This window comes from Cucurbita maxima, unplaced genomic scaffold, assembly GCF_002738345.1.
Source record: "Cucurbita maxima cultivar Rimu unplaced genomic scaffold, Cmax_1.0 Cma_Scf00025, whole genome shotgun sequence".
NCBI classification, from domain to species: Eukaryota; Viridiplantae; Streptophyta; class Magnoliopsida; order Cucurbitales; family Cucurbitaceae; genus Cucurbita; species Cucurbita maxima.
Genome location: NW_019272041.1, coordinates 969735 through 992698, shown reverse-complemented (window position 1 = coordinate 992698; position 22964 = coordinate 969735). Strand labels below are relative to the sequence as shown.

The 22964-nt window shown below is 34.2% G+C and overlaps 4 protein-coding genes across 5 annotated transcripts; 1 reads left to right on the top strand and 3 right to left on the bottom strand.

The window, feature by feature from the left end:
• Positions 1 to 2771: 2771 nt before the first annotated feature.
• On the top strand, positions 2772 to 7358 carry LOC111498445 (putative dual specificity protein phosphatase DSP8). The gene is made up of 6 exons (XM_023149697.1): positions 2772 to 3536; positions 3627 to 3749; positions 5765 to 5858; positions 6035 to 6117; positions 6209 to 6298; positions 6777 to 7358. Exons 1-6 carry the CDS (start codon positions 3315 to 3317, stop codon positions 7164 to 7166), a joined length of 1002 nt encoding a protein of 333 aa, XP_023005465.1. The 5' UTR covers positions 2772 to 3314; the 3' UTR covers positions 7167 to 7358.
• A 32-nt stretch (positions 7359 to 7390) lies between these two features.
• Positions 7391 to 11033, bottom strand: LOC111498430 (palmitoyl-protein thioesterase 1-like). Its single transcript, XM_023149679.1, has 12 exons — positions 10593 to 11033; positions 9416 to 9500; positions 9170 to 9221; positions 9045 to 9065; positions 8919 to 8972; positions 8791 to 8841; positions 8651 to 8713; positions 8477 to 8542; positions 8346 to 8384; positions 8092 to 8214; positions 7891 to 7983; positions 7391 to 7693 (listed from the first exon to the last, which is right to left on the bottom strand). The coding sequence occupies exons 1-12, from the start codon at positions 10915 to 10917 to the stop codon at positions 7550 to 7552; spliced, it is 1116 nt and encodes a 371-aa protein (XP_023005447.1). The 5' UTR covers positions 10918 to 11033; the 3' UTR covers positions 7391 to 7549.
• Positions 11034 to 11856: 823 nt separating this feature from the next.
• LOC111498479 lies at positions 11857 to 13972 on the bottom strand. Of its 2 annotated transcripts, none has more exons than XM_023149747.1 (2): positions 13217 to 13972; positions 11857 to 12096 (listed from the first exon to the last, which is right to left on the bottom strand). In XM_023149747.1, exons 1-2 carry the CDS (start codon positions 13806 to 13808, stop codon positions 11936 to 11938), a joined length of 753 nt encoding a protein of 250 aa, XP_023005515.1. In that variant the 5' UTR covers positions 13809 to 13972; the 3' UTR covers positions 11857 to 11935. The 2 variants fall into 2 exon arrangements, with proteins under 2 accessions (XP_023005515.1, XP_023005514.1); XM_023149746.1 differs by having other exon boundaries at positions 11857 to 12102; positions 13217 to 13969.
• A 4958-nt stretch (positions 13973 to 18930) lies between these two features.
• Positions 18931 to 20148, bottom strand: LOC111498436 (ethylene-responsive transcription factor 5-like). The gene has a single exon (XM_023149686.1). It carries the CDS (start codon positions 20045 to 20047, stop codon positions 18983 to 18985), a length of 1065 nt encoding a protein of 354 aa, XP_023005454.1. The 5' UTR covers positions 20048 to 20148; the 3' UTR covers positions 18931 to 18982.
• Positions 20149 to 22964: the final 2816 nt, after the last annotated feature.

The window sequence follows — 22964 nt, the reverse complement described above, 5'->3', positions numbered from 1 at the left end:
CTACGCTAGCTTTTTAGTGGAAGCTCAATATTTAAAATTAAAAAATTATTCTAAATTTTAATTTTAATTTTAATTTTTTTTTAAAAGAAAATTAAAATTACAACTTTAGGATCTTGTCTGTCTGTCTACTCAGCCTTCTCTTAAAGACCACGCAGACTCTTCTTCCTGACTTCATTTTTAGGTTAATCTAACCATTTTCCATGCGGTTCTCGATCGGTTCCATATATTCGACTAATTTGATTTAAAATAGTTCAGGGACTACATTGAAATTAACGTTGGAAAGTTCTGGTTTGGTTAGGGTAGCTCGGTTCATCAGTTATTTGAAATAACCGGTTACAAATACGATTATTATACTCAAATCAATTTAAATCAAATATATATGAGTGAAATTGAGTCGATTCAATTAGGGTGGATTGGTTTATAAGTTATTTGATTTTGGAGATTGGTTTAAATTCGTTCGTTTTATATTGAAGTAGTTAGAACCTAACCGTTTGATCGCATGTCTTTTGGATTAAATTGAACCACACATATATGAAAGATAAAAAGAATGAACATGCTTAGATTCTATTATGGTATATTAGTTTGTGAGTTTCTTAGCTCTGAAGTTATGTTGTAACAGTCCAAGTCCACTCCTAACAGATACTTTTCCTTTTGAGATCCTCTCAAGGTTTTTAAAATGTGTCTGCTAGGGAGTGGTAATGTTTCTTTTCTCTCTTTAATCAATGTGAGATCTCACAGACCCTCTTTGGGGCACTGCATCATTGTTGGCACATCGTCTGGTGTCTAGCTTCAATACCATTTGTAACAATCCAAGCCCACCGCACACACCCCTCTTCAGTGCCCTGCATCCTCCACCGCTCGGTGTTGACTCTAATACCATTTGTAATAGCTCAAGTCAACCGCTAAGCAAATATTATCTTATTTGAGCTTTTCTTTTTCGGATTTTCCCTTATAAAGAATGTTTTATTCCCTCCTGTTCAACTTTAACTAATCTCTCTAGACAATCATTTGACTTTACTACATTCAGTTGACATGGGTGACACCGTAGACTGAACTCACTTCCTCTAATTTTCTCAAGATCGTGATGACTGCCAGTTCAACTCAACATCATTAAGTCGTAAGTTCTTCAACTCAATTGAACAAATCAAGCGAGACAGCTAGCACACGAGCACTTTTTCTCATCTACTTGAGTAGCTCGGGATCAAAAATATTGTAGATAAAGTTAAGGTTTATATTCTTTTTGTTTAGCACAATATTGAATTGAAACATAGGCCAATGAGGAAAAGAATTCCTCCTCTCAATGGACAAAGAATCAAAGAAGAATATATTCTATAAGTTCCATTGGATTTGAGTTTGATAGCCATTGGTGATAAGGGAGAACTCTTTCATCTCTTAATATGCAAATCTATGCCTTTTGTTTTCGAATTTATTCAATCAATTGAAAATGACATTTAATTATTATTCTCATTTCTTCCCATATTTTATTCTTATGGCATGCCTTTCGTACGTATTACGTCATAGATAAAATTCGATGACTCAAAAATCTGATCAATTCAATCTAACTCGTACGATTCAAATAAATAAAAATTTTATGAATTTGATGGTCATAACATACTAGATTGAGTTGAATCGAACCATCGTGAATTTGTTCTCACTTTTTTAAAATATTTTTTTACAATATAATTTATATATATATATATATATATATATATATATATATATATATATATATATAATTATTTTTATTATTTGAAAGGTGATTTTTTAAAAATATATTCTAATTAAAATTTTAATTTTAATTACATTTTAAAAAATACATAAATATATATTTTATAAACTAACATTTTACTTTTATTAAAATAAAAATTTAAATAAATAACTCGAACAACATGAATCAACTCGGAGCCGAGTTGGGTTCGATTTAACACTCCAATAATTGAAATTAATTTAAAAAATGTGTACAAATATGGGCTGGGGATTCAGTATTTCAATGTGGACTAGACATTAACCCAAAACACTAACATGGGCTCTTGGGCTTTGACATTGGGCCAACTAATGTGGCCCAATGTTAGAAGCATGGTAGTTATAGACTATAATTAAGATAAAATTGGTAACTAAAAATTGTAAATAAAATAAAAAGTATTAGGGTGTTTTTTTTAATGTAAAAATGTATTAGGGTTAATTAAATATTAAGTTAATGAATAATTGTTGAGTATCGTAATCAAGGGTTACGTGAATTACATACTGACTATAAATACTTAATTTATTTGTTTTTTTATTGAAATACATATTTAAGAATATTTCGTCGTAATCGTAAATTTAATTATTTTAAAAAATATGAATTTTCTCGTTATAAATATTTATTATAAACATTTTTAAATCATATCATCACTTAATTTTTCGTTAATTGATATGATTGTTTAATTGAAATATTTAAAGCAATACAATTATTAATTTAGAGTTTTAATTAATACTATAAAATTTTAAAAAATAAATAAATAATTAAAAATAGTTTTGAGGATAATAATATCATATTTAATTCTAAACACAAATTATCAAAGAAATCCATCCAAACTGATTGCCTTCATTCCATTGGTTCGTACGGTATTCATTATTAATATTGCCATTCAAGCGGGAGAAATTTTAAACTGACGCACTGTGAGTTTTATTTTCATGAATGCAAAACGACCAGCATACACGTGGCTGTAAACCAATGCGCTGCAACACAATATTTCTGACCGTCACGTTACTTTAACATTACATTATGAACCAATTCGTCGATTCTTCTATGAGCATTTGCCAGATTTCCTCTCTGTCTCTCTCTCTCTCTCTCATTAATCGGTTTCAGAGAATGTTTAGCAAATGGTTGGAGTAGAATCCAATCCATGGTAACTTTTCAATCCCTAGCCAAAATCTAGGGTTCTGTTGTCGAAATATTCCGTCGTTTTCCCCCCAATTTCGTTCTTCCCCAAATCGATTGTCATTCGTGTTGATCAGTTGCAGTTTCCATCTCCGCCGATCCTGTTCTTGATTTCTGGCTTCCAGAAGGGTGGCGACTTCTGTGAGAATTTCGTTTTTCGCATTTCTCCTTCGTGATCTTTCTGGAGTTTGGTTTAGGAATGAATGTTAGGTTTTCGCGATGGGGGATTTTGGTCGCTGGTGTATAATCAAATCATGCGTGTTGGTTGAGAATTGTTCTATTTAGGGCAAACGGGTGGGGATTGTTGGTTTGTTTATGTGTTGGAGATTATTGGTGTTCTTTGACAAGTCGGTTTATTGTAATTGATTTTTTGGGGGTTTTTTAATTTGAGGATATGCATATTGAGGAATTGAAGGAAGGGGAGTTGCAGAGTGGGGAAGAGGGAAATTCAGGTGCTATTGTAAGTTATTTGGAGGACCAGAGCGTTATTAGATCTGATGTTAAAAGGATCGTTGTTGGAGTTGGGGCTCGTGTTCTTTTCTACCCGACTTTGCTTTACAATGTTTTCAGAAATAAGCTTCAGACGGAGTTTCGTTGGTGGGACAGGGTCGATGAGGTATATATATTTTTGATCTTGTCAATTTCTTCCCAAACCAGATGATAAATGAATGCATGATTGTCCGAGAGCATTTTTTTTCTTTTTCAGTTTATATTGTTAGGTGCTGTTCCATTCCCTGCCGATGTTCCCCGTTTGAAGGAGGTTGGCGTTGGAGGAGTGATAACACTAAATGAACCATATGAGACTTTGGTTCCTTCAACTCTATATCGTGTAGGTATCTTTTGAATTTGCTTGTCTTGTGCTAAATGCATTCTGTTATATTCTCTAGAGTCGTGTAAAGTGCAATGTTTTCCGAATCTCGATGCACACTAAATCACAATAGCTCTCTGGTTGCGCTTGTTCTCCGAGGCTTTATATGAGGTACAAAAAAAAGCAATGAAAAAACAAAATAGTATTACAGATGATGAAAAGCTTAAGAAAACAGAGCTTTTATTCCACATTGCAAGGAAAGATGATTAGTTTTGAAGGATATTCTAGGTTTTCTTCCTTTAACGTAAAGCATGGAGCATGGGCTGAGACCCAAGGCACTTGTCTCAGTGGGATTTCTAAAAACACTGGTAAAGAGTGAAGTTAGGGAGGAAATTACCTTCCATGAATTTCAAAAGGTGCTGCTAGAAGCTAATTTGGTGTCCTGTTTGTTTGGATGTAGTCTATACTTGCAATAATTTGGTGCCACTACCCACTCAGATAAGAAGGCTACTTCTTACCGTCAAGATTCCCTATCTCTAATTCTATCTTCCAGTTTCCTCACTGGGATAGATTGTCTTCCTATTAACTCAATGCATCCGACCCCCATCTTCCATACCATTCTAATTCCTAACGTGTCTCATACATCTGTTTTTGATGAATGTCTCAAAACTCTTTCCAGGGACCTCTTAATGTCAATTGGACTTTGAAAAGGGAGAGAAAGTAAAGTGAGATATTACTCAACACCAAATAAGTCAGGGGAAGTGTTCCCCCCTTCAAAAGAGGTTTTCCTCTCATAGGAGAATCTCTTTTGGACCTTAACCATAGGGTCTTGAAAGAGGATGCTGTAGGATTGTGTCCTAAGGGTACATTGAGATACAAACAAGGTAAGTAGGCATCAACAGACCGATCTTGGTTGGTAATTGCAATTTTCACCAACCATTGTGCACTTTTCCTTGTTCACTTTCAAACTAGATAACAAGCAAATGTTAGGGTTAAACCTAATTTAAAAGGGTCTCCTTTCCAAACATTGGAAGATAATGTCATATTTCACATTATCCTTCCTAATCTTGAAACCCTCAATTACACCTTTCTTCATACTCCTTGAAGTTGAACTACAAAGAATATCAACCACAAGAATAAAAAAGAATGGAAAAAGGATCTACTCGCGTAATACCCATAACAGGAACCCTCTTGTACTACAATTAGCTAAAACTGGAAAGTTAGTGAGTACAAGAGTTTCCAGTCTATGTTCTTCATTTGTGACCGAAACCTTTCCTCCAAAGAAAAAATTTCAAGAAATCCAAATCCACGTGGTTGTACACTTTCAAAATTTGTCTACTGACAACAAAAGCTCCTCGAAAGGGTAAGATTGAGTCCAGTAACGCTTTTTTCTTCCAACGTGAAGGGTTACTTCAAAGCATCCTTCTTTCCGGACTGGCCATCCTTTGTAAATAAACCTAATCTCTATAGGCAAGTTCACTCTAGACTTGGGGCTTATTCTCATCCAAACTATCCAAAAATGTCACTTTATTTATATCTCCTGTTTTTAATTGCATCAATCTCCAAATACTCTCCTATTTCAATCTTTCAAACTTTGAGCATGTTTAACCTCATTCGTATATCTCTGTAAGCAAGTATTTTCCTCAGCATCTCTGTTATAAACCCACGTTTGCTTCATCAATCTAAAATCCTCCCACCTCTCTTCCACATTGGCAGACCAACAAGATATCGGAAGGACTTGCAAAAAGGCTTTGAGAGACTTCCAATGCTAAATCCATACTACCTGTAGGATTGCTGTTATCATTTTGATATGTGCTCTTCGTAGTGAATTATGGTCTTCTGTACATTTCTTTCCATGTTTGAATTTGGTCTGCAATGGACAATCCAAGTTTAAGTATTATCTGAGATGAGGTTGTTTCAGCTGATATTTAGTGACCTGATATTATTTCTTAGCTTGATTATTGTAGCTATTTTTCCTTAGCCTTCCTGTGCCTTAAGTTGATTTGAGAACGAGTTTTGCTCTTTTACTGTTGCAGGATTATGACATTGATCATCTGACCATTCCAACTAGAGACTATTGCTTTGCACCTTTATTGAGTGACATTTGCATTGCTACTAATTTCATCCACAGTACGTATCTTATACTAAATTCATTCTGCTTCCATCCTCAGGATGCTCATTTTTATTTTATAGTTTGGGAAAAGGTAGTTGTCCATGTTTATTAAATGAGAATGTGAACCTTCAAGTTTATGGTATCAATCAAACTGTTCATGGGTGAATAATTTCATTTTATGCTGTTATCAAAGAAAATGCATCGCACGGACAGACTACATATGTTCATTGTAAAGCTGGACGAGGGCGTAGCACAACCGTTGTTATCTGCTATTTGGTAAGTTTTTGAATGCTAATAAAAGAACCTTAATTCTTAAGTTTTAAAATCAAGAGCCTTCGGTTTTCTGAGGCTTTGTGGTGTTGTACAGGTGCAATACAAGCAAATGACGCCAGATGAAGCTTACAAACACGTGAAGTCAATCAGGCCAAGGGTGCTTCTAGCATCATCACAGTGGCAGGTATTGCTTCAATCCTGTCTGCCTGATTTTAAATTCTAAATGGTTCTTTCCTTTCTGGGAGATGTGGACTCGGACTTGTTTTTTTGTGTCCATGTACAGTCTTTCATTATTCTCAATGACAGCTCAGTTTCTCATGAAAAAGAATTCTAAATGGTACAGCCTTCGTATGAAGGAATAACCTTCCACTTTTTGAGCTCATCTCATTGTTTCTGTGGTTTGGTTTCAAGTATATTGAGTTATCTGCTATTTATTTATTCACCTTTCTACATCGTCACTTGTTAACTTCGGGGGTTGGGGGTGTTAATATTTTAAGCTGATATTGTCAGTTTGGGCCAAATTTTGACCTGAATGGTGCTGCATTACAGCTTCTGGCTGCATGCCATATTTCATACCCCACTTTTGCATCCTTTCATCCCAGTTTGGACTTGATGACTATTCTTTTAGTACATGCATGTTAATCGCGGGTTTTCAATTGCAGGCTGTCCTGGAATTCTACCACATGGTTGTTCAGAAGGATGTTTCCTTCTGTCACATAGATGATCTAGGAAAGAAAGTATCTGGATCATCACATGATCTTATCACATTTGATGATAGTTCTGTAGTTGTTGTAAAAGGATCTGATCTCGAAGGATATGACCCAAGTATCAGCCAAAGTGAAATGGGTGATATCTGGGCAGATTTAAGTGTGGTCTGCAGAGTTCGTGTTGCTGGTCAGGCAGCCCTCACAAGATTCTCCTGTTTGTGGCTCAGCTATCGAGAAAAACACCATAGCAAGAAAATTTCAGGAGATGATCTAGGTGTTGGGAAGGGCTGTTCACTCAGTGCTGCTCATTTGGAAGGGTTCAGTGTGGACATCCATGTCTATTAAACCAATTCAGAGGTCACAAGTTTTCTGTACTTAGCTCTTATATATGCTAAAATATAGTGAAATATGTATCGGGCAGATTTGAAATTGTTAATATCATGTACCTATAAGTGAGATTATCATGTCCAATACGTATTCATCCTGAACATGTTAATGCAATTCTTATGTTTCATGAATTCGACTTTTTTCATTGAATTCTGACTCAGTCTCTTGGAATACATAGGATATATACTTCCATTTTTTCCATATATATTTGTAAAAATAGGCTTACATGGTAAATTAGGATTCAGAGAGCTTGGTTTTGTGAATTATCTTATTCTTTTCTTTACTCTTAATTTAATCAATACTGGTGGTCATTGACTTTCCCACATCCATCTGACTGATTCTTATCCTTGCAAGTAGGGTACCACATACTTTCTCATGTCACTGTTGGAAATTTTAACATGATCTCCAGCAACGCTTATGTACTTCACTCTCCCTGCTTTATCCAAGGTTTTCAATCCAATCCAGTCTTCAATGTAAAGTTTTGTCTGCAGAAATCAGCAGAAGTGATTACATTGCATATACATTCATAGATTGTCATAAGCACTATAGATGTTAGATGTTTTCGATGCCATTAGTTCAGTTTATCGTGGGTCGATAATAGTTTTTTTCCCATATTCTATAGGTTTACAAAAACCAGATGTAGTATATAGTCAAACGGTTGCCATGTGAGTTAGCTTGATACCTGTTGTGGAGGTATAGTTGAATTAAAAGCCCCATCTTTGTAGTAACCAAACCAAGAGGTTTCTCTGGGGACCAAAACCGTGTCGTGCTCAAACTGGACAAACAAATACTGATTAAATAAGAGTAGGCGATATCGATTTGCTGATTTCTCAAAGAACTGCAAGATGTCAATTGTCATGAATGTAAAGCCTTTCAAACCTACCATAATTAGCACCAAGTTTTGTAGGCTACTGAATCGTTGCTTATAGGTTGAGTTTCTCGCTTGTGGGAGTTCATTGTTGAGCTTAGGAAGAAACTTGCACTTCTCCAAATATTTTGGGATAGCCTGGACGGAAAATCTAATGTGTCATTGTTGTAGTGAGAAACAATATCCAAATGGAAACAAGAACATCAAAGTGTAGTGGCAAAAAGCAAAATTTCAGCATCAAATATGAAGCTTTAGAAACTAGTGCTCACGTTTGGTAATTTGAGAAAACCACTGGGGGCTAGATGATCCTGTGACAACCAACAGAGAGGGAAAAACATGTTTAGAGCTGATGGATTGAAGCAAAAAAGAGGTAAAAAAAGAAGCTATAGGTGAGTTGTACTTGAACATAATCACTGTAGATCTCCGACTTGATTAGTTCGTCTGCAAAGCGACAGAAAATAGCAGACTGCAGAAACCAAAAATCATTGAAAATGGCTATTATTAACATAGCTTAGATGTGATTGTATCCAAATTTCTCAAAACAAAAATCCAGAAACTGAAGAAGAAAACTTACACCACAGAGAGGAACAGAAGCAATGCCAGCATGAGGGCCTGCTAAAGATATGAAGTTCTTGACCTTTAGACATAGACATGAACAGTGAGGAGATATTTGAGGCAATAACAGAGTTAGAAAAGATCTTAATAGGTTCTCACTGGTGGTCCTCCATCACAAAACTCAACAACTCCTCGGCCTATCAAGTTACCCTGTTCAGCCAAACACAAGTTCATAATAGTCTCTTGCAAAAACTTCTAGTTTGGATCCAAGTTTAATGATTGATTACCTGGGACAGACCAACTATATTGTAACCTTTTTTCAGTTCCTCCATTTTCTTCACCTGCATTGGAAATTCAAACAGTAAGATACTTCGGAGATTAGGTGACTAACGTAGCCATGAGGATTTTTGCACCTTCTCACAAACAATTCCAGCCTGAAAGCATGAGAAAACTTGGTTAGAATGAGTACCTCTAATTCTTATTACTTTGCAATATTCAATATGGAAAAGAGAAAAAAAAAAAATGAAAAAGGTCTTGCCTGTTTCTCAAGGGGCATAAACCAAGAATCCAACACTCCATTCCCGACTTCACTGGTAAAATTAGCAATTGAGAAAAAAACCCATTATTCTTCCTCAAAAAAGAAACTTTAATTACTGAAATTTGCAGCAAAATCAATAGAAAAACGAGCTCTGGATTGCATATTTAAAAAAATCTGAAGAGTTGCATTAAAAGATAAAAGAAAGCCAGCAGGAAAAATGGAAAGATGGATACTGTTTAAACATACAGGCAATATCCTTCAACACCAGAATAGTTACTCAGTAGTTCAGTGAAGTTTTTAAGCCCTTGACTTGAGCACTGATTTCCTATGCCTGCCACGACCACAAAACAGAACTCCATCACAAACAAAAGCCATAGAGCCCTTCAAGTATGGTATGAAATATAAGAACTACATGCTATTAATCTCTGGTATGCAGGCACAGTGGAGCTAATTATAGTGTTTTTATTAGCCCCACAAGCCTTTTGCAGTGATTGGAGCCTCGCTTTTTTGAAGCAAGGGGTAGGATTTGCGTCTTAGTATGCTTTTTAAAACACTGGTATGATATTATCCACTTTAAATTTAAGTTAACTTAGGCATTTGAATTGTAAATCTGAAAATAAAACTATGTTATCCTTGAATATTCTTACACTAACAATTAATATGGACAAATATTGTCTTCTTCGGGCTTTTCCTTTTGGGCTTCCTCTCAAAGTTTTAAAATGCATCTGCCAGAGAGTAGTTTCCCCACCCTTATAAAAAATGCTTCATTCTCCTCCCCAACCGATGTGAGATCTCACCGACTATATTTGCATCTTCAATGAATTTTAAACAATTGGCGATGATCTGAGGGTGGTCGAGCTAGGTTGAGCACCTAGCACTTGACAATGGCCATGCCTAGAGCATTCAAGATGACAATCTCTCACAATGTGCCTTCTTGTTACCTTATCTCTCACAATGTGCATTTTAGTGTGATCGGAGGTGAAGTGACAATGCTAGACGTAGCGACAAAGGGCGTTTGGCAGACACCAGACCACTATCTATCTTCATTGGTTTGGTAACACTTACCCTTTTTCCTCATTACAATGAGCATGTTTCTTATGCAAACATTGATATCATTTGTTGAGTTCTGGGAACAAACTCATATCCATAGAAGCTCCCCTCATAGAGAAGACAATCCATCTTAACTAAACCAACCATACCCCACAGAGTTTCAAAGTTACTTCAAGCACACGAAAGTTCAAAAACAAATACAAATGCCACAAATCAAAGTAAACCCAACAAAGAAACGAGCTCAAAATCCCATTGATTCACCACGATCAACCCAGAAAACAAGAACAATTCAAAAACCCCATCAGAGAGTACCCCATCAGAGAGTAAATCGAAAAACAGAGGCAAATAAGAACAGAGCCAGATTAGATGTTACCATGGAGAACAACGAAGGGCAGTGAAAGAGAAACCGGAATCGCAGCGAAAACCAGAATGAAGGAGAAAAAGGGCATTAAAGAGGGAGAATCCATGGGGATTGTTGGGGAAGAACTTGAGATAACATGGAGAAATTTATAGAAATGGGTGAGAGCTTGAGAATCCAGCAATGGCGTGTGAGATTCATCCTTGTCTTCTCCCCAAGATTTTTGAGAGCGGTTTTCACACAATATCGTCTGAAAACAAGACTTGGGAATTGGAAATTTGATCGCATTTAGTGAGTTATGGTTGATGGTTAAAAAGGCGTGGTGGTGCGTTGTGGGCATTTATTGGGTGGCCATTGGCTAATATGGCCCAGTTCCAAATTCTCAAACAAAGCAATGATCTGCTTGACATTAAAGATGTTCATTACAAGGCTCTTAATTAATTATGCTTAACTAAGTTTTTACTTTTTAGTTTTTAATACGAGGGTAAAGATTCGAATTTCCCGACTCAGATTTATGGGGTTCTAAGCACAAGGTGAGTTTACTTGTTGATGCCAATTAGGTGATTTGTGGACTATTGTTGTTCTCCATGGTACTTTAAGACTAGTAAGTTTTATGTTACGTGAATTGAAACTTGCTTGATCTGTTTCCTTCTTCGATTCTTCCTTCCCCCTCTTAGTTTCTTTTCCTCCACGAACCACCACGAACTCTTGGGACAATCTGACCATGTAAAGATTGTGAAGCTTTCGTTAGCGTTTTCGAGAAGAAATCGATGATTACCGTGAAAATTCTCCTCCTTAAGTGACATGGCCTTCAATCATTCCCAAGTATCGAATTTCCCATGGCAACAGTGTCTTGGTCTTCTCCCTTAGGTTCTCTTCTTCTCTAGCTCGCCTCTCCTTGCTTTTAAACTACTTTAGACGTCCAAATCTGTCGAAATCTTAAATGGATCGGGGTTTCCTCTATAAGTTCTCATACCCCTTTGTTCATCCTTTTCACTGTGGAGGCCGCTAGCTACCATGTACGACTAGGGTCTCCATACCCTCCTACTTCATATGTATATACACGTCATCACTTCCCATCTTTATTTATTTCAACATGTACGGGTTATTACATGAACTTTTGAAAGTAGTATTAATACGGTTACCATTTATTAAAAAAAAAAAAGTTAAAAAGTTTATTATGGTCAACATATAGAAAAAAATTGTTTATCACTCATTAACCATCTAATTTTAAGGATATTAATGGGAAAATCTAAAAAAATTTATGTCACATCGTTCGAATAAAATTAAACAAAATTAGTATTTATCCAATTTAAACATAGTTCAACTTATCAAAATGTATATTTTCGATCAAAAATTCAAACAGAAACCTCATCTGATCTAGGCTTTATTGCTTCATACGAATGCTCGAACACCTTTTTCTGAGCTTCTTCCTTCAAAAATTTTTGTTTTTTTGAGTGACAAATCTTTATGATCACCATTAATGATATTACCACCATAGCTACAAGTAAGCTAACGCCAAGTACTGCACAAAAATAAAAAAAAAAATACAAATTAAAATAAACTTAATTTCCTTTTTCATAATATTATAATTATTTTAAAAGTAGGTTATATAAACTTAGGATAAAGCTAAGTTTATTTAAAATTGAAGCAAAACATTCTTTGGAGATATAAATTATTATTATTATTTTAATTTGGTGAGTCAATAGGAATATGAACATTTAAATGATGGACTAAAAATATTTATTTATTTATTTATTTTTATATAATTCTTCTAGAAAATGAAGTTTAAAGGTTAAAATCAATGAACCTTTGACCCAATTAATAATATTGCATTAAAAAATAAGGACTTCGAATATTCAAACACAGTTTTTATTTATTTATAACATTTTAATTAATAAATAAATAAATAAATAAATAAAGCAATTAGCAAAGCTCCACAGGGATATGATTGCAAGTGACATCATCAAGGGACTGTTTTAATAGTTTACTTTACAAAAAGGGGTATTTCTCTAAAAAAAAATATTTGTAGGGGTCATTTGAAATTATTCTCTGGGGACTATTTGGTCAATTTATTTTAGTAAATATTTAGGACCTCACAATAATTTATAAATTAATTAGAAATTATTCTTATATTCATTAACAGAAAAAAAAAAAAAAAAAAAAAAAAAGACAGAATAAATTAAGGGAAAAATAATTTCTTTTAAATAAAAAGCTTAAACTTTTGTATTATTTTAAAATTTTTCTTAATTTTAAAATATCTATTTTAATTTAACTCTTTTATTTTTCTATTATTATTTAATATATATATAATCTTATAATTAGAAGGTTAGTAATTTATCCGAACTTAATAATTATTTTTTTAATTTTTTTAAAAAATAGATATAAAATATGAATCTACATGAAAACTCAAATAAAATAATTTCAAAAATTTAAAGGACTAGAATGCAAATAACCAAAGTTTAATTTTTTTTTAAAAGGGTATTAAGAAAAAGAACCCCAAATACAAGCAATTAATGAAAAAAAAAATCAAAAGTTAATTGAATTAAATATAAAGAAAAGAGAAAAAAAAAAAAAAATTCTTTTCCTTTTTGTTCTTTTTAGTTAGTGACCAAAAGAAGGAAAGAATGGAATGTTACCTTCATAATTAGGTGCTTTATAAAGACACCCTCTTTGGGACTCTGTTCTTCCTTCATCATCATTAGGTCCCCAAGTTAATGAGAGTCCAAAAGAGCCATCATCAAGATAAGGGCTATACTCAAATGGGATCTTCACTTTCTTCACTTCCTTGCAAAACCTTGGTGTTTCTTCCATTTCCCTCACAACATACACGTAGTAATCTCGAGGTCGGCTCAAGCACGGTATCGGAGGTGACGGGGTCAACAATTTCGACGTGCAATTGAGGTATTTGTAATCTCGAACGACGTAAAAGTATCGAAATGGGGTTAGGGAGAGGTTTAGTTTGAGAAACGCGCCGTGAACGCAACCATTGAGGTCTATAAGATCGAGTCGCTTTTTGTCGTAGGAAATGGATTTGATTGATAGAGAATCGTAGGATTTGAAGTGGATTCTTGTTGTGTTTGATGAACATGAAAGGTTGAAGGTGAAAGGAAGATGGATTGGTGGGCTGCCATGGCTGCAATGAGTTGTTGTTGTTGGTGTTGTTTGAGCTTTAATGGAGATGGGAGAGAGGAGGAAGAAGATGAAGAAGAAGAGTGCTGAGATTTCCATGGTGGAGAGGTAAAGAGAAAGGGAGAGTCTTTGGGAGCTTATATAGAGTGATGGGGATTGCTCTTTTTTGTTCTTTTGTCACATTGACTTGAATTAACGGTTAAGTTTATGTAAATTTTCATCGGTTAAATTATCTGTTTAGTCCTTACTTTTTTTTTTTTTGTAAAAGTTCACGTCTACCGTTAGTAAATATTGTCCTTTTTTAGCTTTTTCTTTCCGGTCTCTCAAATTTTTTAATACAAGTATACTAGTGAGAAGTTTTCACACCCTTATAAATAGTGTTTTGTTCCTCTCTACAACCGATTTAGGATCTCACAATCTACCTCCCTTCAGAGCTTCAGTGTCCTCACTAACGTTTGTTCTTCTCTCTAATCGATGTGGGGTCTCACGGTTCTGATAATAAGTGTCTTGTCATTTACAGTTCTACGAAATAAAATATGTAATTTAATTTAATTTAATTTAATAAAAATGAAGAAGTTTAGTGTATATTTAATATATGAGTTAGCTCGATTATTTTATTTATCTTCTAAGTCAAATTAGATGGCTGCTTAAAGCAATTAGACAATACGTTATTAATGTTTTATAATATTTTTTTTTAGGTTATTAAGAAGTTTTCTCGAGTCAAGTTTATTTAATTTAGATTAAAAAATTAAGCTTATATTTATAAGATGTTTAAAATTGATGACTCGAAAAATTCGATCAACTCAATTCAATTTATACGGTTTCGATTGGATTGGATTGAATTTGAATAAATGAAGACTTTATAGATTCGGTTAGTTCATGGATTTACTTAAGACTAGATTAGGTTAACTCGTCCGAATTTATTATTAATTTTAATATATATATATATATATATATATTTAATTTTTAGGAAGACTTGACCAAAGTCTTTAGTAGTTGGGAAGTGTATAATTAATGGGTGAAATTTGGTGTGGAACCTTTGAAGTTGAAAGGGACAAGAAGACACGACAGAGCTAAATGCATCTAACCACCATTGTTGGTCAATACTAAAACACAATAAAATAATAATCAAATTTATGACTTTCTTTATTATTATTATTTATTTAAATTATCGTTGGGATGAAATGTATCGACGTGGCAATATATCGACATTGCAATGGGTTCACGACAATGAGATTTGCAAAGGGTTTCTATAACAGCTTAATCCCATGACTAGTAGATATTGTCTTTTTTAGGCTTTCACTTATGGGTTTCCCCTCAAGGTTTTAAAAAACGTCATCTAAGGAGATGTTTTCACACTCTTATAAGAAATGCTTCGTTCTCCTCTTCAACCGATGTGGGATCGCATAATCCACCCTAGTGGAGGCCCAACATCCTCGCTGACACACTGTTCGATATCTAGCTTTGATTCCATTTGCAACAGCCCAAGTTCATCGATAGATATTGTCCTCTCTAGTCTGGATGAGTACTAGTTCTGTCGCATAACTCAAAAAGACATGTTTTAAAAACCTTAAGGGAAACACAAAAGAGAAAACTTAAAGAAGACAATATCCGTTGGTTGTAGACTTGGGTTGTTACAGTTTCTAGATAAGACATAAGGTGGGTATTGTTCTAATTAAGTTATGTTGCGTTTCAAATTTAGAGTCGAGATCTACGAAGTTCGACTTAATCAAACTCAAATCGACAACATTTTTTTGTTGAGTATTTTTCGTAAAATTAAGAAGATAATGCTCTATTTAGTCTTTTGGATTCAATTTAGAGACAGAATTGAATGTATAATATTTATTCCAATGAACCTTCGGGATTAAATGAAACCTATCAAACTTCCTTCTCTCGTTGATTCCTTGTAGGGTTAGAGCGAAAGAGGATCGAAACCGAGTTGAATCGAAATTGCACGAACCTTAGGAGCATTGGGTGAAACGTTTCAATGTGGGGACGATCGTAGGTTTAGGCATCGACCCGAGTTGTGTTTATCTTCAACATTACCATTTTCTTACGCTATAATGTTCAATACCCTTAGTCCTCCTTTCCAAGTCTTTGCGCAGCCGGACTTCCATTGTTCATTGACTTCGTTCACACATGAAATTGAGTCAACCTTTGTTTGTTTTCAATTTCCAAACTTCCAAAAAAAATAAAATAAAATAAAATAATTGAATGATTTTGTAGCATTATTAACTCGGGTCTACACGCCCGATTAAGCTCGTGTACCGAAACAAATAAAATTTAAATTGATTATGGTTTAGCGTTTTTTTTCTTGAAATTTTCTTATCTCGGATCGGAGATGCTAACGGGGCGGGAATCGAAGCATATTTGGTACAAAGCGAGGACGGGCGAAAATGAGGACAGAGACTCATTTAGCTAACGCATAAAAATCTCTTCCCACTATCTACCCATTTCCATGGGAATCAAGGTTTCATGGGTTAGACATCTCTAATTCTTAAGACGAACACATCAAATTGACAGTAAAAAACGATGTTGTGAGCATGCCTGGAACAATGGAGGAGAAACGACATTCGATATTGATGACAGAGTTCGATGAAGTTGGCTGCTATGCATCGTTGTTTTGATGGTTCAAAAAGAGCATTATTTGCCAATGCACCGGAAAAAATTTCTTAGAGTCATTGATAGTAGAGTATAAAGGAAGGAATCCATTGGTAGGAGATATTTTTTGTGGGATCCCACTCTAGTTGGAAAGAGGAATGTGTTTTAAAACCATGAGATTGACTATGATACATAATAGGTCAAAGCGGACAATATCACTAGTGGTAGGCTTTTGTGGTTACAAATGATATAAAAGTTAGATACTTAGTGGTGTACCAGAGGACGTTGGGTTCCCAAAGGAGGTGGATTGTGAGATATCACATTAGTTTGAGATGGGAACGAAACATTTCTTACAAGGGTGTGAAAACTTCTTCCTAGTAGACACCATGAGGCTAACGGCGATACGTAACAGGTCAAAGCAGACAATGATAATGATAATTGGGTAATGTAAGAATATCATCACTAAAATAATCATATTAATTATAATTTATAAGAAAAAAATTTAAAATTTAAAGGTTATAGTTTAGCCTCCTCAACATAGACTTGGAATATTCCCTTAAAATATTTTAAATTCTAATTAATTTTAATTTACTTATGATTTAAGAAACGTGTAGCCTAGTTCAACAATAATTAATACTTATTTAAAGTATTTAATAAATTATTTGGACAATAATTGATCTTAAAAAATTAATAATCAATTTATTATTTTTATTATTTTTGGTCGTTTTATTTTCAATTATTTACCATTTGAATTAATGTAATATATATTTTATTTTAGTTAGTAATACGGTCGGTTGAGAAAGCCTTTACATTGATCCATCAAGCTTATTGGGTTGATTTTGAGATAGCCCAAAACTTAATTTAGTTATTAATCCACAATAACGTGCTTATTGTATTTTCTTTTAGTGTAAATGGGTTGGGTCTTGTCGGATCGGGTTGAGGAAATTATTTTGACCAATCCAAAACGTCAGGTTCATTGGATCGGTAATCCAACTCGCTCAAAAGTAATTCAAACCCAACTTAACCCTCTATTTTTGGGTTTGGTTTGGGTTGTTTAGAAGGAGAGCTTCGATGTTGAAGTATGTGAGGCTAAAGCTGAGCAACTAGGTAGCGACAAACTTGAATCTGATAGCTGAAGTTGAACTGAAACAAGAACCCGAGAACTGAATATCGACTCTGAGGGCGAGACTGAGGCGAGATGAGATCGAAGCTAATAGGTAGTTGAACCCTCTACTTTGTGCTCTCAGACTCGAGGTGATGGTGGCTTAACCCTCTACTCTCAAACCCGAGGTGATGCTCTCAAACTCTCTGCTACTCACTCCACGAAACAAAAGTCGAAAGGTGATGGAAAATGAAAAGGGAAAAGAAATGGAAACTAGAAAGTTGCTGAATAATTCTCGAGTCCTTGGGAGACTTCAGCAAAATATATATTTTTTTTAATTAATAACGGGACGTTACAAGCAATGGCTAAATGAGGAGCGTTGGGCTTGGGTCACTCTTGCTTTTTTTTTTCTTTCTTTCTATATATAATCGGTTGACCCGGTCCCTTGCCTACTGAACTCATACCCAACTTGAATTAGATCTAGTTTAAAAAAACTCAATACAACCCAAAATCATATTCAACCCAACCAAACCCTTATAGTTCGGGTTTGGTTTTTGGGTTATCTGGGTTGAGTGTACACCCCTATTTTCTTTAGGCTTTTATTTTGGAATAACCTATCAAGCCCATTTATATCTACGAACTTGTTGCCCAACCCATCACGAGACGTACCTTAGATTTATGGGTTGCCAAGATGGGTTAATCAAACCCTTCTACATTTCAATCAACCCTCCATACATTTTTTTTTTTGGAAAATATTAAAAATAACTAGTACGTGACTCCGTTATTAATGTCAAAAATGCAAGCACATCCAATCATGACGACTATGATAAACCTATAATAGAGGAGTGGGTTCCACTTCTTTACTTTTTTCTGAAGCACTTAACAAAATTCTCCCCGTCGACTTAAAGTCTAGAATTTATCACAATTTAGGATTCCATAACCTTACGGGTTTTTAAATTGGTCCAAAGGGCACGTGGGGTATTTGGGAAAAAAAACTGTGCTTTGTGTGCTTGGTCAAATGGGTTTGACGCTTCATTTTGCCCACAATTATGGGCTTGTGTTTGCCTTGTGCCTCAATTCAACCTTTCAAATTTTGTCTAAATTACATTTTTGCCCCTTATCCACTCCCCTTCCCAAAAACCCATTATTCTCTAATATTTTATTCTTTTCACATGCTTTCTTCCTTTATGTCAAATTTCATTATCACATGTGAAATCTTCCTACTTCTTTTGTATTTTGTGATAATTTTATTTTGGGGAAATTTTTAGAAGTAAATGAAAGCCGACCTAAATAAGATTATTTTAAATATAGGATAAGAGAATTTTTTTTTAATAAATAAGCTATTAAAAAAATATATGTTCTGTGAATTTAAATAATCCATTGTTTCAACATTAAATTTTATTCTATAAGATTTTTATCGTTATTATGAAATTAAATTAATTAATCTGTGTTATTTTTATTTTGTGAAAATTGAAGGATTTTTTGGAATTTGAATTTGAATTTTCTTGGAAAAAAACATTACCAATAAACAAATATTTCTCATTGGTTTAAAGAAAAGAAAGGGGCAATTTTATGCAACTACAAGCTGTGAAAAACCAAACGCGGGATGTGGAGATAACGGCGACAACGGCGGAATATTGAAAACTCCTTTCGTTTCACCGTCCCAACCCATCGACCAAATTGACGGCGTTAACGGCATATCTTTCAGGTAACCGACATCCGCGGCGGGGACGTAGGCCGGGTTCACCTCCTCCACCCTCTCTTTCTTCAACGCTACCGCTTCAACCACCTCTCCCACTTCCTCCTCCCTCTGCCGCTTTCCAGCGGCGATCGGTTCCGAGTAAGAGTTCGTCGCTTCCAACGGAAAGTTTAAAATCGCTTTCGATCCTCGAAGCTTGAAGGCAGCGCGATCGTACGCTCTCGCCGCTTCAATTGCTGTCTCAAAAGTTCCAAGCCAAACTCTAGATCCACGACGATTCGGATCCCTAATCTCCGCCGCGAATTTTCCCCAAGGCCTCTGTCGAACGCCTCTGTAGTGAACTTTCCTCTCCGCCTCAAGATCTTTACTCCTCTGTATCACGACCGGATTCTTCTTCTCCGCCGTGTCGAAATTAATCCATTGCGTCGTCTTATTCGGAAGCGAGATTTTCAAATTCGCTCGTTTCCGATTCGAATTCGCTGCCTGGCTCATCAAATCAGTCTTCGATTCAACTTCAAACGAACTATTGCTATACAGAGAAATCGAACTCGAACTCGATCTAGAACTCGAATCATTGAAAACAAACGGTTTCGTCTCGAATTCAATAGATTCAGCCGAATTCATTGTGGTTAGGTCGATCACGTTAGGTTTCATCTCGAATCCGAAGAAATCGTCGTTTGACGACATCGACGACTCGCACCGTATAAAATCAGAGAAGAATTCAAAATTTTCATCCGAATTGAAATAATCAGAGATTGTAAGAGGACAGTTCGAGGTAGAAGAAGAAGAAGAAGCACCGGAACTCATCGACCGATCGAACGACGAGACGCAAAGATTATCAAAGGCCAAATTCCTCGGCAACGGAGAGAGTTCGCCGAGAAGATGAAGCTTGATATTCTGCAACGCAGCAGCTTGCTCCAGATTCACAGTTTCCATAGATCACAAAATCAAAATGGAGAGCAAAGATGAAGAAGAAGAAGAGATTTGAAAATTTTGCGAAGATTTAGGGTTTTGAGAGATCTGATAGTGGAAGAAGGGAGTGGAAGGCTATTTATACTCTTGTCGAGCCTCTTGTTAGTCTCGGCTTCGATGACACGCTGTGGAAGCTTCGTTCTTCCATCCTTTAATCTTGTCCGTTGGATTGAGTCAAAGAAATGAGAAAAGGGCAAAATGGTCTTTTCGCTTGCAGCGGAGTCGGTTTCCTTCTTCCTTCCATCTCTCTGCTTCTTTTATGGGAAAAATAAATTTTTCGTTATTTTTAGTTTTTTTTTTATAAATAAAATAATATTGTAAAATATAATTTGGATAAGGTAATGACTGTGATTTGTTGTTTGCTTTGTTCTTATCCTCTATTTTTGGATATTAATTAATTTTAAATAAATTATAGATGGATGGATTTTTTTTCAATTTTATGAAAGTAACAATATACTATACTTTTTATTGCAATAATAAAAAATTAATTTGATGTCAATATCTACTTCTTAACACGTCATTAAATAATATATTATTTTATTTAACAGAGTCCACTCTATATTTTTAAATTTTATTAATATGAAAAACAATAAATAAAAGGTAATAGAAAAAAATATTAAAACTCCAATAATTTTGGAATTTTTCCTAAACAAAACACTTAAAAATTATTCTAACTTTTTTTTTTATAGAAAATATTGCATCACAAACTAATAGTGTAAAAAAATTATCTAAATATTAAATTAATATTAATCTACACTTTTTTTACTCTTTAACAAGATAATTAAATGTAATTAGGATTAAACAAACATTAGATTAATCTTCAATATTAGTAATGAAATCAAGTATTACATCCAATGTGATCAGAATCATATGTCACCGTTACATCAGTAATGAAATGAAATAAAATAAAGTATTTGAATATTTAAATATTAAGAAGTCGCAATTATAATAAAGCTATTAAAAAGATTATTATAATTTTACCCTATGTCCATATCATAACAAATTCTACATTTGTCACATGTGACATTGGATGAAATAAGGACTAACATATAAATATATTCTTTTCATATTTTAAATTGAAATATTCAAATTTAAAAATGGAGAAAAAGTCCAAAAAATCATAGTGCTATGTCAAACAATAATGTGGATGCAAATTTAATAAAGTGGGATTTGATGTCTAAAAGGGGAATTATTTATTATTTATTATTTGACTTTTATACCAAATTCTTTAATAAATATTATTTTTAAAAATATTAATGGCTTTCATTAAAAAATAAAATAAAATAAAAACTAACCATAAAATTATTTTTTAGATTTTTTTAGTTTAAAAGGTATTATTAAAAATTTAGAGACTTAATATTATTTTTATTAATTTAATCTTTAAATTGTTTTCGGATGATTTTTATTTTTATTTTTTGTTATTTAAAAGAATTTTAAATTTAGAGAGATTTTGTTTTACAAGTTTCAACTCCATCAAATAAAAATTTCAATGATTTTTGGTTGACCTATTAAGAGAATCAAATAATATTCGGTTTATTATTAAATGCATACGTTCATTATTTTAAAAGATGAAGTGAAATCATAAAAATTAATTAAAAAAAATGATAACCCCATAAAATAAAAAAAGATTTGTTTGGAATATAATTTATTATTGTGTTTAAGCAATAAGTATGTGTAAATTTATAATATATATGATTTTGTGAAAGCAACTCTTAATAAAAGTCAAATAAAATGTAATGAACAAATCAAATCTAAAAAAGCTCCTTAAAAAAAAATTAATTAATTAATTAATAAAAGCCATAAAATGAAATATAGTGTTTTTGAAAAGTAGTGTACGCCAAATTGGTGCACCCATCTTGGGTTGATTGGACAAAGTTGATAGCTTTTGGATGTGGGTGAACTTTAATGCATGCTCGTCAACAAGTCAACCCTTTTGCCTATTTCAACTATTTCCCTCTTTTTCAATATTCGACTTTTTTTTTTCTTTTTCCCGTAAATGAGAGCGACTCTAAGAATAGAATAGCTAAGAAAAGTTTAAAAGAACTAAAATCGAGAATATTTGCTAAAATCACCTCACGTATATAGTGTGACAGTTCTCTGTTTATAATGAAATAAATTACAATGATATAGAAATAGTAATAAATGGAAAGATAAGGATGGGTAATGGAAGACAAATATCTAGTTACTTGCCTTCAATAAAAGATCAAATATGATATATATGGTAAACTATAATTCAGTACTAAATATTCTTAACCAACTCCCCGGAAGCTGAGCGTCGGATTTGAAAAATTCAAAGAGAGGTCGAGAAACACTTTTTCGTAAAGATGTCAACAACCTGGTTCAGAGGAGGTGTAGAGAAACACTTTCTTGGCCATTGAAAATTGTAGAAGGATCTTCGTTCAGTGGCAATGCTGCCTTGGTTTTAGCGAGAATATGTCTAACCCATGAAGAGGGATCGTCGCTAGCGGCGATACTGCCTTGGCTCTTGTGAAAATATGTCTAACCCAAGAAGTAGAAGGGGGAACCTAGAGAAATGGACAAAGACAATGTTGAAGCCGGAAGAGTCGCCATAGTGGGTGAAGGATCCAATTTCGGCGAGAAGGGCGGTGGCGACTTGGTTGGTGAAGAGGCCAGTGTGGCGCCCAGATTCCAAAGACAAATCTTTGTAGAATGTCAATAGGTTTCTCGAGATTCTGGATATTTTCGATGGGAACGCTCATGAGGATTCTTATGTTAGGGTTTCTATAAAGGATGAAGGGAAGATTGGGAAGAAAATAAAAGAGACTATGTTTGCTAAGGAAAAACCGTTTGTGTTGGAAAAGGTGAGATTGTATGTACAGAGTATAGCGAAGGGTGATTTGAAGGTCAAAAGGGTGGAGAC